The following is a 17,679-nucleotide window of genomic DNA, read 5'->3' on the forward strand; positions in this document are numbered from 1 at the left end:
TTGAGTATTTTTTAACTAACTTCCATCTCTACTTTTCGCTATTCCCTAAATCAGAACCAACTTCAATTTGAAAATGAAAGACCTCTGTTCTCTTCAAATAACTTCTTTATAATCAAGGGGGAAAATATTATAAGAAGTTAAATGCTTGCTAATTACAATACAATTATAATCACAATCATAAAACATTCTATTTACTTTCAATTAGACTCTTTTACCTGATGCCCATTATAACCCACTGGATTAATGAGAAGAGATATTATTCTTCACATATGGAAAAAAAAATGAGGCTCAGAGAGTCTGTAATATACCTAAAGTCACAGAGATAGTTATAGCAGAGTTGAGACTGGCCGGCCCATTCAAAAGGCAGCTAAAGATTCTCCCTCATTGTACTGGGGAAACAGATGGTAAAATAAATGCTGACAGTGCTACATGGAGAAGAGTCATTTCTAGATCGCCTCTTGATAGGTTATTAAACTCTTATTACCCAAGTTTTCAAGTAACTTTGAAACCAAGATCGAAATAATAGAGGAAAAGAGAGCAGTGGACATAAAGCTTGACTTCTGTCACTCTGCAGGTGCTTACTAAATCAAATCTATAAAATTTATCTTACCTTAATGAGGTTTATTATGGGTAGATGTGGCTACTCACTCTTAGCAATATGTGATATATAAAAAACTCATTGCACAATATCTGACTCCATGTTTTAGTTATCTATTGTTGCATTAAAATTTAGAAGTTTAAAACAACTGTTTTATTATGGTTAAATTACATCAGGAACTAGGGTAAGATGTAGCTGAGGCATTCTCATGACATCATCAGAATTCACTCAGTGGTATTCACATGACAAATGGGTGTGGCTGGAGAGCCCAAGGTGGCTTCCTTCACATGTCTGCTGCTTCACGGGAATGGCTGAATGCTGATCTCAGGTGGAACTGTGACTGGAGCTCCTATACTCTGAATGATAATCTCAGGGTAGTCAGATTTATTTCATGACAGTTCCGTGAGAATATGCAAAGACACCCATGCAGAAGCTGAAAGACTTCTTCTAATCTAACCTCAAAACTCAAGAACACCACTTCTACCACTTTCCTTGGTCAAGCAACCAAGGCCAGCCCAGATTCAAAGGGAGGAAAATTTGTGGCCATCTTTTTAATATTGCAATGGATATCAGTAAACCTTTGATTTCCTTCAGTAACAGATTCCACATTATCTTATTTCTCTAAGCAATAGGATTTTTTTTTTTGAAAGGTCGGGAAATATGATTCACAACAAAGAGAAAAATCAGGTGACACCATCACACCCATAATGACAGAGATGATGGAATTAAGAGGCAGTGACACAAAATATCTGTTTTAAATCTTCTAGACGACATCAAAAAGAAAACATGACCGTAATGTGGAAAGAAATAGAAGAGACAAAGAAGACCCAAATGGAATTCTATGGTTAAGAATATAATATATAAAATAAAAAATTAACTGGATAGGCTTAATAACATTAATTACTTCAGAACAAAAAATTACCTCAGACCTTAAAGACTTAGCAATAGAAAATATGCAAAATTGAATACCAGAGGGAGGGAAAAGATTTAAAAAAATGAAGAGTGCATCAATGATTTGTGTGACAATATCAAGTCATCTAACACTTATGTAATTGGAGTTCCAAAAGGAAATGAGAGAGAGAGGGAAAATAAAATATATATATATCCAAAGCAGTAATGACCCAAAGTTTTCCAAATTTGATAAAAACTTCATACCCACAAGTCCAAGAAGCTCTAATGAAGCCAGAGAAGAATAAACATAAAAAAACTACACTGGGGTATATCAAAATTGCTGAAAGTAAATAATAAAAAGAAATTAAAAACAGCCAGAACAAAAAAAATACACAGACTTCCCATCAGTCACTACACAGGTTGGAATGCAACAGAATGACGTTTTTAAAGTACTGAAAGAAAGATAAAGCTGTTAACAGAGAATGTTATACCCAGTGAAAATATCTTTTCTCACTGAAGGCAAAATAGACTTTTTCAGATAAACAAAAGACCCCTACTAACAACAACAACATGTTAAAGAAAGTTCTTTAGCAGGAAAAAACCAATACCAAATGGAAATTTGGATCTACATAAATGTATGAAGAGCAGCAGAAGTGGCAGGTAGCAAGAATGCAGTTTGAAGTTAGTGTATAACAGTTAAGAGGCAACCATAGAAAGGAGAATTAACTCACTCAAAAATATTAATACCTGAAATACAAATTTGGAATGGGAAGACTTGCTTTTTGCTCATTTTTCAAATAAATTTTTTTCTTCCTGATGACAACAGCAATAACAACACACACACACACACTCCTCCTTCAGAAAAGCTTGACCCCAGTATTTAACATCTCTGAATAGAATATACAGATAAGTCTATGCATACTGTCTCTTTGAAATCTGACTCATTGTCCTAACTGAAAGTTTCTTAAGTCAATAGTCTTTTCTTTCTCCCTGGATAAAATTCACTAAAAATACTTTGAAATTTTAATGAAAGATGATGAACTTAGTGAACTGCCAGTGGGCAAATGAGTACCAGGAAAAAATGTTAATATTACCCTCTGCCAAAGCCTGCATTGCCTTTTTTAAGGAAAGCTACTTTCTGAATGCTGAACAGATGACAAGTGCTCACCAAGATGCCTTTATCTTGAACTACTAAATGAAGGCCAGCTATGTTTATGGGCATCATTTTAGGTAAGACCTCATACATGATAATTCCTAACATTCATTCAGTATTTTGCAATATATAATTCCCCCCCACCTTATTTTTTTTTTTGCTTTTCAGGGCTGCACCCGCAGCCTATGGAGGGTCCCAGGCTAGGGTTCAAATTGGAGCTACAGCTGTTAGCCTATGCCACAGCAACGTGGGCTCCAAGCCACATCTGTGACCTACACCACAGCTCACAGCAACGCCAGATTCTTAACCCACTGAGCAAGGCCAGGGATCAAACCCTCAACCTCATGGTTCCTAGTCAGATTCATTTCCACTGCACCACAATGGGAACTCCCTATTATCCACTTTTGATTTTCCTCATAATAACAAATTGAGAAGAGTGGATAATATCATCACCCTTTGGCTGAGGTTCAAAAAGCCCTGACTCAGTCCATCACCCTGCTTCCTTTACTAAAGTTTTAATCCTTCAGTTTTAATCCTCTCAGCATAAGTCACTTACTTGGAGAGGACTTCTCATGCATCTGCATAGATCTAGACTCTTCCTCCATAGCACAATGATAATAACACAGTCATTTAACTATATTAAATAGGTTTCTAAAAATATGTCTCCCCCACTGGCCTTAGCTTCATGAAAGCAGGACCTTCATCTGACTTGTTTATCATTGCATTGCACCCACGGTGCTTGGTGCCTGGAACGCAGCAAGCGCTCAGCTTATGTGTGGTCATAAATATGTGGTGATTCCTGAAGCACTTCTGGATCACAACTTCACAGCAAAGGAAGGGATCTGTCTATGGTTATGTAGTTTTTGAACACCGTATCTATGTATACTTTATAATTGAAGGCTTGCAGGAAACCTGGCTGCTATTTATGAAGTATGTGTGTTATGTATGTATCATTATTTATTATATGAACTTAAGATTTCTTCATATTACTCATCCATAAAGTAACAAGGTTTACACAAATATATAGGTTTTAAACAGTGTTCCTCAAAGCCTAAAGTGTTCCATGAAGGTTGAGGAAGAGTGTTAAAAGGAACCATATACATTTTTTTTCTTTTATTTACATACCAAGTAAGTGCGCCACACAAAGTGAACAAGAATTCAAGGATCTATAATAAAATATCCCCAGGAATACTGAGGCTGTACTGTAACGCTCCAGTTTGTACTTCCAGATAAAAGCAGCTGGTTTCGTAGCAACAAACGGAAATAGAGTACATTTTTAAAGTAACAATAATGAATCATAAGACAGATATGTAAAATCTCTTAAAGAAAACAGAATGACCTCCTGCAATATGGTTGAAGAAAATATCCATCAGGCAGAGAATGGATCAGCCATAAACACAGAGAGAAAGTGAAGTCATAGATGAGAACTGTGGAAATTTCCATCTAGTCAATGTCTGAGACAAACTAACCTTAAACCAGTGAATGCCAAGTGTTCTGACCCCACAAGCAAGGTTATTCCTTGCACGAAGTGGTGTCAGGCTGTCTTAGCCTGAGAGCATTAAAAAATATGTTAATCTCCTTGTTTTGATTGATTTATGCTCTTCAAGCAATCTTCTGAATCTGCCTTGGCTTCCTACAATAGATTGCCCACAAGAAAAAAATAAGTATGACATCATGCATCTTCCGGTCCATGTGACAGTAGTTTTTCTCATCATTGATTAATAAATTGGCAAACTGATTTGTATGTTTTTGTTTCTATAAAAAAAACATAGCTAGAGTGCACTAAGTGTTAAGCATTGTTCTATGTGCTTCTAATGATAATTTGTTAAATCTTCATGGCAACCCTCTGAGGTAGGCATCATTATTATCTTCTACATTTTATACTTTGCAGAACAGCAGTAGCATATATTGAAGAATCGGATGTCTTTTTGCCTGTGATTAAAACCCTGCTCTCCTCCTGAACAGCTCTATGGCTTTTAGCAACTTGTGTAACCTTTCTATATCTCAGATCATTATCTGTAAAATAGGGATGATAATATTACTAACTCACAGGGCTGTTATAATGATAATAATAAATGTAAGGCACTTTTATAGTGCCTGGCACAGTTATTGCTATGTAGTTATTTATCCTTTTCAATTTAGACCCTTGTTGTATTAGTCTGGAATCTCTAGATTAGTCTGATTTTTCCATATATGGAAACATAAACAGACAGACAGAGAGAGAAGGATTTTTTACAATAAAGAACTGGTTGGCTGAGAAGTCTAAGATCTGCAGTTGGAAAGCTAGAAACACAGGAAAGCTTCTGGTATATTTCCAGGCTGAGTCCAAAGACCTGCAAATCAGGAGAGCCTCTGTGTAAGTTCCAGGTACGTCTGAGTCCAAAGGCAGGAGAGGACCAGTGTCCCAGCTTGAAGACAGGCAGGCAGGGAGAAATAATTCTTTCTTTCTTATATAGTCTTTTATTGTGATGAGACAATCAGTGAATTGGTTGGAGGTCCATCCATCTTGGGGAGGGAAATCAACTTTTCTCAGTCTACCGGTTCATATGCTAACCTCCTCCTCCAGAAAGGCCCTTGCAGCCACACCCAGAATAATGCTTAACCAAATAGATGGACAATCTACGACCCTGTCAATGGACACATTAACATGAACCTTCGTGCTTTGGTTTACAAGTGTATGTTTTTATGTGACTGCACAGTTCTCCAAATCCTTTAGCAATTAAAAATACCAGTCAAGATTGTTACATGCATAGACATCCACCAGCCTGGCTAAAGCTTAAGAGCCAGCTTCTACAAGGTGTTGGTGAGGATGTGGAGTTAATGGAATGCCCATCTATCACTGGTAAGAGGGAACATAGTACAGTCTTCTTGGAAACTGGCAGTTTTTGTTATAGTTCAGTATGATGATCTATGATTACCGGTTTATGATTCATAAACCCCATTCCTTGGTATTTATCTAAGAGCAGTGATTGTATATGGCCATAAAAATGTTTGCACGTGGATGCTCATAGGAGCTTTAATCATAATAACTCCAAATTGGAAAAATATCAACTAGAGAATGAATAAACAAATGGTGCACATTCATAATTAACAATGTGTAGAACGATGGATGAATGCAACAATGTGGATGGATATCAAAAACATTATGTTGAACAAAAGAAGCTAGACAGAAAGGATGACTGACATATGATTATAATTCTGTGAAGTTAACAGAGAGCCATCCGCGGTTACCTTCTGAGAGGGACGGGGTTACTAAATGAAAAGGGGAACAAGGGAACATTCTCATGATGGAAATATTCTATACTTCGATCCAGGTCCTGGCCACATGGATGTGTGTGTATACACACATGTACACACACACACACACACACACACACATACTTACTGAACTGGATGAAATAAAAACTCATGTTCTAAGGCAAGACAGGAAATATTTATGTTTAAATTTTTGGCCTCCTCCCTCCTTTCTAGTGCGCATTGTCCATCTGCATTATACATTGACCAGACCTCCCCAATGGCAAAAATAACTGCTCACCCAGAAAGATCAGTTTTCTCCCTCTGGTGTCAGCCATGTCATTCCTTGGAAGATAACATTCCTTTCTCAATCCTGTGAAGAGTCACAATGACCCATTACTCGCCTGTATTTACAGACATCTCTGGTGAACTTTATGTGCAATGCCAATGTGTCATTTCCCTTAAAGATAGGGATTGGTGTAGAACAGACTGGTCACATGACCTGGGGAGATACTACGCCACACTAAATGGAAGTTCTTAGATTAAATACTTACTTATGACTCCTTAATGTTATCAGCCATATCACTTGTATTCTGCCTAGTTTACAAGATTATTTCTTTCATTCTTTCTTTCTTTTTTTTCTTTTCTTTTTTTTTTTTTTGTCTTTTTTAGGGTCACACCCACAGCATATGGAAGTTCCCAGGCTAGGGGATGAATAGGAATGCCAGAGCCACAGCAATGCGGGATCCGAGCCGCCTCTGCAAACTACACCACAGCTCACAGCAATGCCAGGTCCTTAACCCACTAAGGAAGGCCAGGGATCGAACCCACATCCTCATGGATACTAGTTGGGTTTGTTACCACTGAGCCACGATGGGAACTCCCAAGACTGTTTCTTCCATTGCCAAATGTGTGACTGAGACTCAGATAAAAGTAATAATGATTAGGTGATTTGAAACCTAACTGATCAAAGGTATAGTTCTATAAAATCAATTTTTGTAATAACTCTAAATATAGGAAGAAGCAACAAAAGAGAACCATTTCCAGGACTATAACAACTAGTCAGACAGTCCCGAAGCTGTTGTCTAATGTTAGCAGAGCCCAGTTCAGTATCAGCGCACTGAATGGCCTATCAATGAAACCCTTATCTGACCTGGGAATAAGCATTCCTAGCACCATGGGACAAACTGGTCATGAAATGCCTCTCAAACCTTGGTTGCAATTAAGTCTGAAAGGGAAGGGATTGTAAAATAAAGAATGTTGCCCTCCATCCAGTTCTACAAGAATAATCATTAGCCACAGCAGTCGCTCACATACAGTGCATGTTGAAAGGAATTCAGAGCAAAGCTCAGGATGAGGCACTCTGTCCTCGAGGAGAACTGGGAGAACAGACTTTCAGATAGATATTTTTAGGAGAAAATTTTTCTGAACCCATATTCTTGCATCTTCCCACACTTAGAAAAGCACTAAAACCATTAACTAAGATGCCTGTTCCTTGCACTTGAACAACTCTATACTGAGATATGTGTTCAATTGCATGTACCCCCTTCACCAAAATCCCATATATACTAGCCTCCCTCTTTACCTCATTGGAGCAGTTCTCAGAGATCTCTGAGAGACTGTCTCCTGGGTTATAAACCCTCAGATTGGCTCAAATAAAATTTTCTATTTCTTTCTTAGACTAGTGATTAATTTTTTCATTGACATACTTGCATACCTTTAAATATATAAGGAGATATTTAAGATTTGTGCATCTTATTGGATATAAATTATATTTGTGAAAAAATGAATATAAAAAGTATCCCAAGTAATAAAATAAAAGTAAATTAAATAAATATATTGAAATCTGGAGATCTAAACCAAGTGTTGAGTAGAAAATGCTCTCCCAGATAACATAGGCTGGACAATTTCTGTAAGTCAGACCTGTCAGCCCATAGCATGGGTTTCTCAGTCTCAGCTCACAAAAACTAAAGCTCAAACAGAGATTGTTTGTCACACAAGAGTGACTCATAGTTGCCTTCAGAGTCTGAGTATTGCAGTTTCACACCTTGTGTTATGGGCATTACCTGGTATTTTTGTATTATTAATAACACTGACTAAAATCCCACCCTACCACCAAAAACAGAAAACACAACATAGTACAGATTAATATTTTTTATATACTTAAAAGTACAGTTTATACGTAAAGCGTCCCAGATGTTGGACTGCAAGATCCTTTTTTCTCCATCCCTTACTTTAATCCCTGTGCTTGCTGCACTCTCTCACAATTCACCAGAGTTTAAAAAAAATTTTTTTTTCACAATAATAAAACAAATCCATCAATGAGAATTTCTTCTCAGCAAAGTAAAAGCAACAGGGAAATGATGTGTCATATTATTATTGTCCAGTTTATAATCCACAATTTCACAATATATAAGTGTCTGAATTATTTGCACCAATCCCCTCTTTTTCTCCTACCTGTACTTTCCAGTACTTTTTATGGTCATGTTGGTTCCTTCAGTGGTACACATTGGCATATCTCAATGAAATATCGGGTGATTGATGGACACAGGTATTTAATCAAAAGGAGCCCTTGGAGATCTACTCTACAAATAGTGCCTACAGTTAGTTAACAGTAATGTATTGCTGACTAAAAATTTCTTTAAGCAGGTAGAGCCGTGTTAAGTGTTCTTACTACACACAAAAACAAAGAAAAAACAAACCAAAAAAGGGACATAAGGAAATTTTTGGAGGTGATAGATATATTATCTTTCTTGTGGTTTCATGGGGGCATGAAACCCATGAGGGTGCATATGTCTAAACTCATCAAACTGTATACATTAAATATGTGTAGTTCTTTTGTGTATCAATCATACTTCCACAAAGCTGTTAAAAATAGAATTAATGTAATTCTGAACAAAAGATACTCTTTCTCCTAAAATAATTTTTTAAAATAAAAAGTAAAAAGGAGTCCTTAAAATGCAGGTGACTATATTAAACAAACAAGCTTGGTGCAGAATCACAAAATAGTCCTAGCCTGATTACCAAAAGATAAGAATGGGACACACCAGTGGGAAGTTTGGTATTTCTGAACCACACCGCTTAGTCATGGCAAAGATCAGCAGGGATCCTCAACTCAGGAGACTCAGTCTGGCTCATTTGCTCATACTTCACATTTCAAGTAAGGGCTGTAGTGGAAAACCTGCAGCATTGATTAATTAAAAACTGCCCCCACATGTACATACCTACAAGCAAACCACGTGTGTATGATTCCAGAAATCTTGTAAAACACAAGCTGTTGAAATGCTGATTGGATTTATGCGTTGATAAAATTCAGTGAAATGAGCCTACTATCACGTAAGATTACCGTGAAAAATTTAATTGCACAAACTGTTCTTGTTGAAACACAGAGAACTGTCTGCTCTCTTTAGTAGCATTAACCACATTTCCTTCCCCCATGTTACTGTGAGAACACAAAAGACCATGCTTAAAACTGGATCCTATTGGGCAAAATCTGCAAGTCAATCAGTGGCATTTCACATGCATTTCTATTTCTGCATTACAGCTTCCAATGCAGGTATTTGAGAAATATAAACCTTGCCTCAGGAAAGCTCAAAGGAAACATTTGACTCTAAGTCATATTCTCACTGATCATTCTTGGTTAAATAAGTCTTAGAAAAATAAATTAAATTACATCATGAGCTTAAATATTTATTCTCTCTTAGAGTTTCCATATCTTAAAGCCAACTCGTTAACTATTAAATGGACATACTCCACTTAGGATACGAAACTATAGCTGTAAATTCTTTTTTCCCAATGAATTACATGTGATTCCTTAGTCATAAATAGGAAGTTCTGGAGTTCCAATTGCGGTGCAGTGGGTTAAGGACCTAGCTGTCTCTGTGAGGATGTGGGTTCGAAACTTGGCCTCATTCAGTGGGTTAAGGACCTAGCATTGCCACAAGCTGTGATGTAGGTCACAGATGCAGCTTGGTTCTGGTGTTGCTGTGGCTGTGGTGTGGGGTGCAGCTGCAGCTCCAATTTGACCCCTGGCCCATAAACTTCCATATGCTGCCAGACTGGCCATAAAAAAATAAATAAATAAATGTTAAAAATAAATAAATAGTAAGTACTGATACTATTTGTATAAAGTAAGTGTTCTGAAGTTTTGGGGTTTGTTTGTTTGTTTTTATGGCTGTACCTGCGGCAACACCAGATCCTTAACCTATCACATTGGGCCAGGAATTAAATCTGTATCCCCACAGTGACCCAAGCTGCTGCAGTCAGATTCTTAACCCACTGCATCATAGTGGAAACTCCTCTGATTTTTTAAAATTATATTTTATAGAGAATAATCATTGCCTTCGTATTTTGAACAAAGACAAAAAAAAAAAAGACAAAACCTGTCTCTTAAGTACCTGCTATATTTTCATAGAAAGTAAATATTATTTTGATGCTAATTCTTTGGACAATAGCATAACACCTTGAAGCTTTTCTAGTGCTTTTGTCAGAATATATTCTTAAACATGCGTTTTTCTTTTTTTGCAAATATTCATAATGTATTCTGAAAGTAAAATAAACTCTTTTGGCTAAATCATTACAATCATGTGCTTTTTTCCCCTTCCATTTGCTTTTAAAGCAGTGATCACAATGTCACAAGATTCTGTGAATAAAGTTCTGCATTTGAAAATATAGACCATCCAGCTGCATGTCTCTAGATTAGGGGACAAAAAAGAGAAGTAACTTGATGATAAACATATCGATTAGCTCTAATTATGAAATTACTGCCTAACAAAACTACCACCAAACCTCCTTAAGGGGTAATGCTCACGTATCTGGGGTCAGCAAGGCATCCGTGTATCACCATAACTTCATCTCCAAGATCCTCATCTTGTAGTAAAACTATTGGGGAAAATGGAACAGAGGCTCTTTAAATAAACATGGAATTTTCACTATTTAATTAGCTAGATGTCATGCTCATTATTAGAAGGGAAATAGATGTTTTGAGGGAAAACTCTTCCTAAATGTTTTCCTAACGTTAATCAGGCTAATAACATTTTAAAAGCTAGGCGTGGTGAATTTGAGAGTGGCAACTAAGAGAATTTATATGAAAAGTAAAAAACATATTTTTAACTCATTAATGACTTTATTTTTCCAGATTATGTATATATTAGTATGACTATATCCAGGTAAAAGATACAAGCTGCTGAATTCAATTTGGCCATTGATATGATCAGTTGCCATTCTGATAATTCATTCATTCAGCTTTACTGACACCAGTCTTTCTTCTCGGGCTGCATTATAATCATCATGATATTGACTAAGTTCATCCAATAAGTAGATAATTTATTTTCATCTTAGGCTAGGTCACTGCCATTCTTCCCATTCACTTTTGCTTAGGACTTCTTGTGCATATTTTATCACATTTTATCTTCTTTAGTAAGACAGCTGTTCTGAGAAACATAATCCTTATTGGTCTGTTCAGGTAAATGTCTTTCTTTGATGAGAAATCTGGCTGAAATGAGCAACTTGTTTGTGGAATCAAGCAAAATGTTAGCATTTCACACATCGTTGTCTTTAAAAACACATTCTGCTGTGTAGGTAAGGAAAAAAATCTTTTCCTTCTACCCCTCTAGATTCTCAGCTAGGGCTCTGTAACCAAATACAGAGTCGCAAGAGGAAAGGCTACACATGTATAATGCAAGTTTTTCATGATCTGTGAGCCTTTGTGAAGAAATGAAGACTTGAAGAAGTGATTAAACCTGAGCATTTTTCTGTTAGGTTTAATGAAGAGTGGAAAGTGGTGGGAGAATGTGGGAGGAAATAAAAAGGGTATGAGCTAAGAATAGTAAACCAGGGAAAACAACAAGGTCTGTTCATTCAGAATCCTATCAGCATCCCTCTGTCTTCGGAGAAAAGGCTGCTCCTTTCCTCCGGGTTTAGGGAGGGCACCACTCACGTGAGGGTCTTATAACTTGCTTCAGAGGGTAAAGGGTGAGTAGTGGGGGAGGTCAAAGAATCCTTCCTACACCTGCTGCTTCTCAAATTCCTCCAGCTTAAAATACTCAACACGCCAACATAACGTGTTTTGGGAGAGTGTGTCCTGAACTCCATCAACTCCAGCTAACTCAATATTAGGAAAAAGATCTTTGTGCCGACTTAGAGTGTGTGTGTGTTTATGTGTGAGAGAGAATCCATGGGACATATATTACAAATTTCAGCAAATCGTGTATTGGGAAACGATATGAACATTATTTGAACTTTTAACCCAAAGGCGATTAAACTGCATTTAGAAGCTATCTCTGTTCCAAGTCAAACGTTATAGGAACCACGGTTAGTCTAATTTTCTTTAAACTAAATATAGGTTCTTTACTTTTGAAGACAGAATAAAGCCAAGTATTTTTAGCTGGTGAAAGTTACAAATCAGGTCCACATTACCAACAAGCAGTGTGTGCAGTCTTAGATAAGTATGGCCTCCTGATCCATGCCTTAGGACATGCTCTAAAGTAAGCTTAAGAAACTCTCATCCTAGTTGCTAGCTGTTTGTACACTTGGCCATATGCTCTTCTTAGAAAAAGAATTTTTAGAATAAGAATTATTTTCTTGGAGTAAACTCTTAAAATTGTGGTATCCGGATCAGGGATATGCCTAGATAATATTTTGAGATGTATTGTTAACTGCCTTCCAGAAAAATTGTACCAAGTTACACTATCACCAATAATTCATGAAAGTATTCCTTACCCCCACCCTTGCTATTCCAGGATGTTGCCAATCTTTAAAAATATTTGTCCGTCTGATAGATGAAAAGTGTTTTCTTGTGATTTTCATTTGCATTCTTTGACCATATTTGGTTGAACATCTTGTCCTATGTTTATTGGTCATTTATACTTGTCTTTTGAGAATTACCTGTCCTTATATATTTTGAGAATTATCTGTCCTTATATATTTCCATTTGAGGGAAGCAATGTTCATCAATTTTATTGACTTATGGCACTATTTTAATACTAAGCTATGCTGTTTTTAATCAAAATTAAGGTATGAGCCTAATGAGTCTAGTTTCCTTATAAACTTGTAACTGGAGAGGTCAGAGGTCAGTTCCAAAAATATTTTTGGGAAATAGCAACATTCTTAGAAATTGGGTTTATTTTCCCAGGGTGACAACATGAGTGCTTTGAAAAATAATATTTATCTGTATATCTGATTCGTGTGTATCTGTTTTAAGTAAAATACTAAATACAAATCTAAACTCTGGGGGGAAGAAAAGAAACTCTGTCTCTTCAGGTGATACCCAATAGGTGTATATCTTATCCTTTGTCTTCCTTTGGCATGGCCCAATTATTTGGGAGATTTTAGCCAAACAAGTTGTTATTCTCATTTCTTTTTAACTTCAGAATCTTGGATCTGTACCAATAGGCTTTTAATCAATCCAGTTATGGAAATGTAAGTGGGAGACCTGTGAGGAAATGCAGGTAATTTAAGGACTCTGAATTTCTGGAATTACATTAAGGCACATTGCACTTTATGCTGAATCACCAGTGGTTGCAAAGAGCTAACAATCTTTTGTCATTCACATCACCTCATTCTGCCTCCAAGTTAATGGGTCTTTTTATAAATTAATTTGGCCCTGATGAGGCTTTGATTAGGCAAGTTACAGATATATTTCTTTTCTTTCTTTTTTTTTTTTTTTTTGCTTTTTAGGGCTGCACCCATGGCATATGGAGGTTCCCAGGCTAGGGGTCCAGTCAGAGCTACAGCTGCCAGCCTACACCACAGCCACAGCAAATGGGGATCCAAGCTGCATCTGCAACCTACACCACAGCTCACTGTAACACCAGATCCTTAACCCACCAAGCAGGGCCAGGGATCAAACCCGAAACCTCATGGTTCCTAGTTGGATTCATTTCCACTGCTCCATGACAGGAACTCCAAGTTACAGATATATTTCTTGATAGACCTGATGTACTGGGTAAAAGTGAGGCAGAATATTAACTCAGGGAGTCAGTGTAGGAGCATGGGCTTCGATGCCTTCTTTGATATGGCCATTGATTAACATTTGTGGCTTAAGGGCTCCAGGGAGTAACATCCCCATGGGCCTTGTTTACTATAGGGAGTGTACCAGATGGACAGTAATCCCTAATCCCCTGTGACTCAGTTTATGGGAAGAAAAGGGCAAAGAAACTATGAGACTTGCAGGATGTTTTCACCCCTAAGATCCTATCGGACAAGGACTGATATAGGCAATCGAAGAAGGCCCAATAGGAGAAAACCACATCTTTCTGGACCCCACGTTGGTACCCCCCCGATCTTTAAGGAGTAAAAATCCTTATAGGACAATAGAGAAAGGGGGCTTTTCTCCCCCTTCCCAGCAGCCCTGGGAGCTATTTGCTTTCCTTTAATAAAGACTTTGCTTGCTTGCTGCCTGTGTGTTCTCAGAGTTCATTCTTGGACTACCATGAACATATCATCGCTCTGGTATCAAAGAGAACAGCTGCATGGGTCCATTCATATGTAGATTTTCTTCTATTGCAGATACTACAATACTACATAATCCAACACTGGTTGCTTAAATCTGGGGATGTGGAACCAACTATAAAGTTATGTGTGGATATTCAGAGTTCCCCTTTTGGCTCAGCAGAAAACAAACCTGACTAGTACCCATGAGGACATGGGTTCAATACCTGGCCTCATTCAGGGGATTAAGGATCTGGCATTGCCATGAGCTTTGGCGTAGGTTACAGATATGGCTCAGATCCCACATTGCTATGGCGTGGGCTGGCAACTGCAGCTCCAATTTGAACCCTAGTATGGGAACTTCCATATGCCATGGGTGTGGCCCTAAAAAGACAAAAAAAAAAAAAACCCAAAAAAACTACCATACAATCTAGCAATTGTACTTCTGATATTTATTGAAAGGAAACAGAAATACTAACTCTAAAAGGTATGTGCACTCATATGTTTATTACAGCATTATTTACAACAGCCAAGATATGGAAGCAGTCTAAGCACTGGCAGTGGGTGAATGGATAATGAAGCTGTAGTATATATACACAGCAATGGAATATCATTCACCCTTTAAAAACAAGGCAGGGAGTTCCCATCATGGCGCAGTGGTTAATGAATCCGACTAGGAACCATGAGGTTGCGGGTTCGGTCCCTGCCCTTGCTCAGTGGGTTAACGATCTGGTGTTGCCGTGAGCTCTGGTGTAGGTTGCAGACGTGGCTCGGATCCTGCGTTGCTGTGGCTCTGGCATAGGCCGGTGGCTACAGCTCTGATTCAACCCCTAGCCTGGGAACCTCCATATGCCGCAGGAGCGGCCCAAGAAATAGCAACAACAACAACAACAACAACAACAACAACAAAAATAAAATAAAAAAATAAAGACAAAGCAGTCTTGCCATTTGCAACAGCATGGGTGGACCCTGAATGTATTATGCTAAGTGAAATAAGTCAGAGAGTGAGAGACAAATCCCATATGATTTCACTTATGTGTGGAATTTAAAAGGTAGTAAATGCACAATGTATAATTACTAACATTTAAAAGGCAAAAACAGACCCCTGGAGAAGATGATAAGCATGGTGAGGCAACGGCTTTTTGCATAGTGAGTTAGGACAGTAGGTACAACTTTATCCATACAGAATTCTATTCAAGAGCTGCTATAACAAAGAAAGGAAATAAAAAATTGAGCATCTAGGTAGAGAGGCAGACTGGAATGCATAAAGATGTCTCATTACATGAGGAAAATTAGCCTTCTGAGAAATATCTGGAAAAAAAAAAAAGGCAAACTGGAAGAAAAGCCACAACCTTTAGGTTGCACATGCAACAAAGATGTCATGATCCTGAGAAGAATTAACTCATTGTCAATTATTTATTTCCAAACTGCAGCAAGTTGATGATAAGATCAAAGTTGAAGAAAATTTGGGGGGGGGAGGATTATAATCATACTACTGTTTTAATCTTTAAGTTATACACAGTGCATTTAATCCTCAATACATTCTTATACTCTCATGGTATTTCAAAATATTTCCTCTGACAATGCATTCAGTAATCGAATAGATTTATGAATATATTATGTTACACGTCCAACAAATTGAATATGATGTTATACAAGGCATCCTAGTCTACTGCTACTTCAGTTTGAACATTTATTTTCTGCATTTGAATCTTACTCTCAATTCTTGTTTGTTGGGGGGAAATGGTTTGCTTTACATTGAATATTATTTTTGTTGATTATATATAGTAAAATACATATTGTAAGGACTGTCATGCTTCTAATAATGTGTTCTGTATAATTAAGATGGATTACTAGAAAAGTCTGATGATTTAAACTCTAATTGTGTAACTATTATTTTCATAGAAAGTTTATAGAGACTCATCTGAAAACCATCCCCAGTCGTGCATTTTCAAATCTGCCCAATATTTCCAGGATGTAAGTCATTTTTTAATATAAGCTTTTTTAATATAAGCTTTAAATTGTAACATTTTAGTTTTTAAATGTTCTCTATCAAGAAAAATAATTATTATATATTTCACTTGAACAAGTCAATGACATCTATATTTCCAATACGTATGAAGTTTATGTACAAGATGTTTTATTTGGTTTTGCTACATCTTCACCCATAATTCCTAAATGATTTTTAAACCTGAAGTAAATTTAAATTCCTTTAACCTTAAGAATTTAATAATTCTCGAGATATTTTAATATACTTTAAGATGGAGCAAAACCTTAGTCAGGAATTTCTCCAGTAAACAGATTTATCTATCTATCTCTAATCTATCCTAGTTACCAATTCTTGATTCTCTTTTCACGACTGGTACAAATGTTTATATTATGTCATAAATGTAGCCAAAAATGTCAGAATTCTCACTTAAAAAAATTAAAAATAATTCTAAATCATAGAAAACCAAATTGCTACACTCAAGAATGAGGAGGTAAAAGGGACTCCGTGTTGCATTGACAAAAGCCAATGTGTATCAAATGAACCAGGTCTTTATTTCACTTAGCTGAGTCTGGCGAGCAACACAGATAATTCAGACACACCAATGACAATACCACCAGGAGCAGCCTGTGTGATTTCTGGCTAAATTTATGCATTTTGTGCCCATTTACTGAGTATCTATTGTGTTATTTCAGGGGCATTTAATATTTTTGGTTGTCACAACTACAGAGAGAAATGCTATTGACATCTAAGGGATAGAGGTGAAGGATCGGTTAAAGATCCTACCAGACACAGGTCACCCTCCCACAACAAAGAATTATCTAGTCCAAAATGCCAGTACTGCTGAGACTGAGAAAGCATCCCAGCTGAACATCTCTGCAGTTTTTTTTTCCTACTAGCCCATCTTTTTTCATTCTCGCCTCCTCTGTTCCCTTGATGTTGCCCTCTCCTCCCTCTTTCTAACATCTTACCCTGGCTACTCTTTCTCCTCTCTTTCCTAACTTCTATTTCATGTCATTGAATTCCTTAATGTCATTCGGTTCCTTATTTTGTCCTAATTCCTTTATATTCTCCTCTCCCATCCCTCTGGCTCTTCTCTTTCATAGTACACCAATTCCTAAAGGAGTATCTGTAGCCCTAAGTTCTTCCAACAATTCCGGCCTGTATTACATACTTCCTTCCACTTCGTGTCACACCTTCGTGTCCTACAGGCACTTGAAACAGCATATCCAAAATAAACTCATCCATGACAATGTGAGAAAAAAGAATGTACACATGTATGTGTAACTGGGTCACCTTGCTGTTCAGTAGAAAATTGACAGAACACTGTAAACCACCTATAATGGAAAAAATTAAAATTATAAAAAATAAACAAAAATAAACTCA

General features: G+C 37.1%; 1 protein-coding gene across 1 annotated transcript in view; it reads left to right on the forward strand.

The window, feature by feature from the left end:
- TSHR (thyroid stimulating hormone receptor) overlaps nucleotides 1-17,679 on the forward strand; it is a 121,237-nt gene that overhangs the window by 29,235 nt on the left and 74,323 nt on the right. Inside the window, exon 3 of the mRNA XM_047797547.1 lies at nucleotides 16,212-16,283. Coding sequence (XP_047653503.1) covers nucleotides 16,212-16,283 — 72 coding nt within the window. The remainder of the gene's footprint in view (nucleotides 1-16,211; nucleotides 16,284-17,679) is intronic.

Source organism: Phacochoerus africanus, chromosome 9 (genome assembly GCF_016906955.1).
Source record: "Phacochoerus africanus isolate WHEZ1 chromosome 9, ROS_Pafr_v1, whole genome shotgun sequence".
Taxonomy (NCBI): Eukaryota; Metazoa; Chordata; class Mammalia; order Artiodactyla; family Suidae; genus Phacochoerus; species Phacochoerus africanus.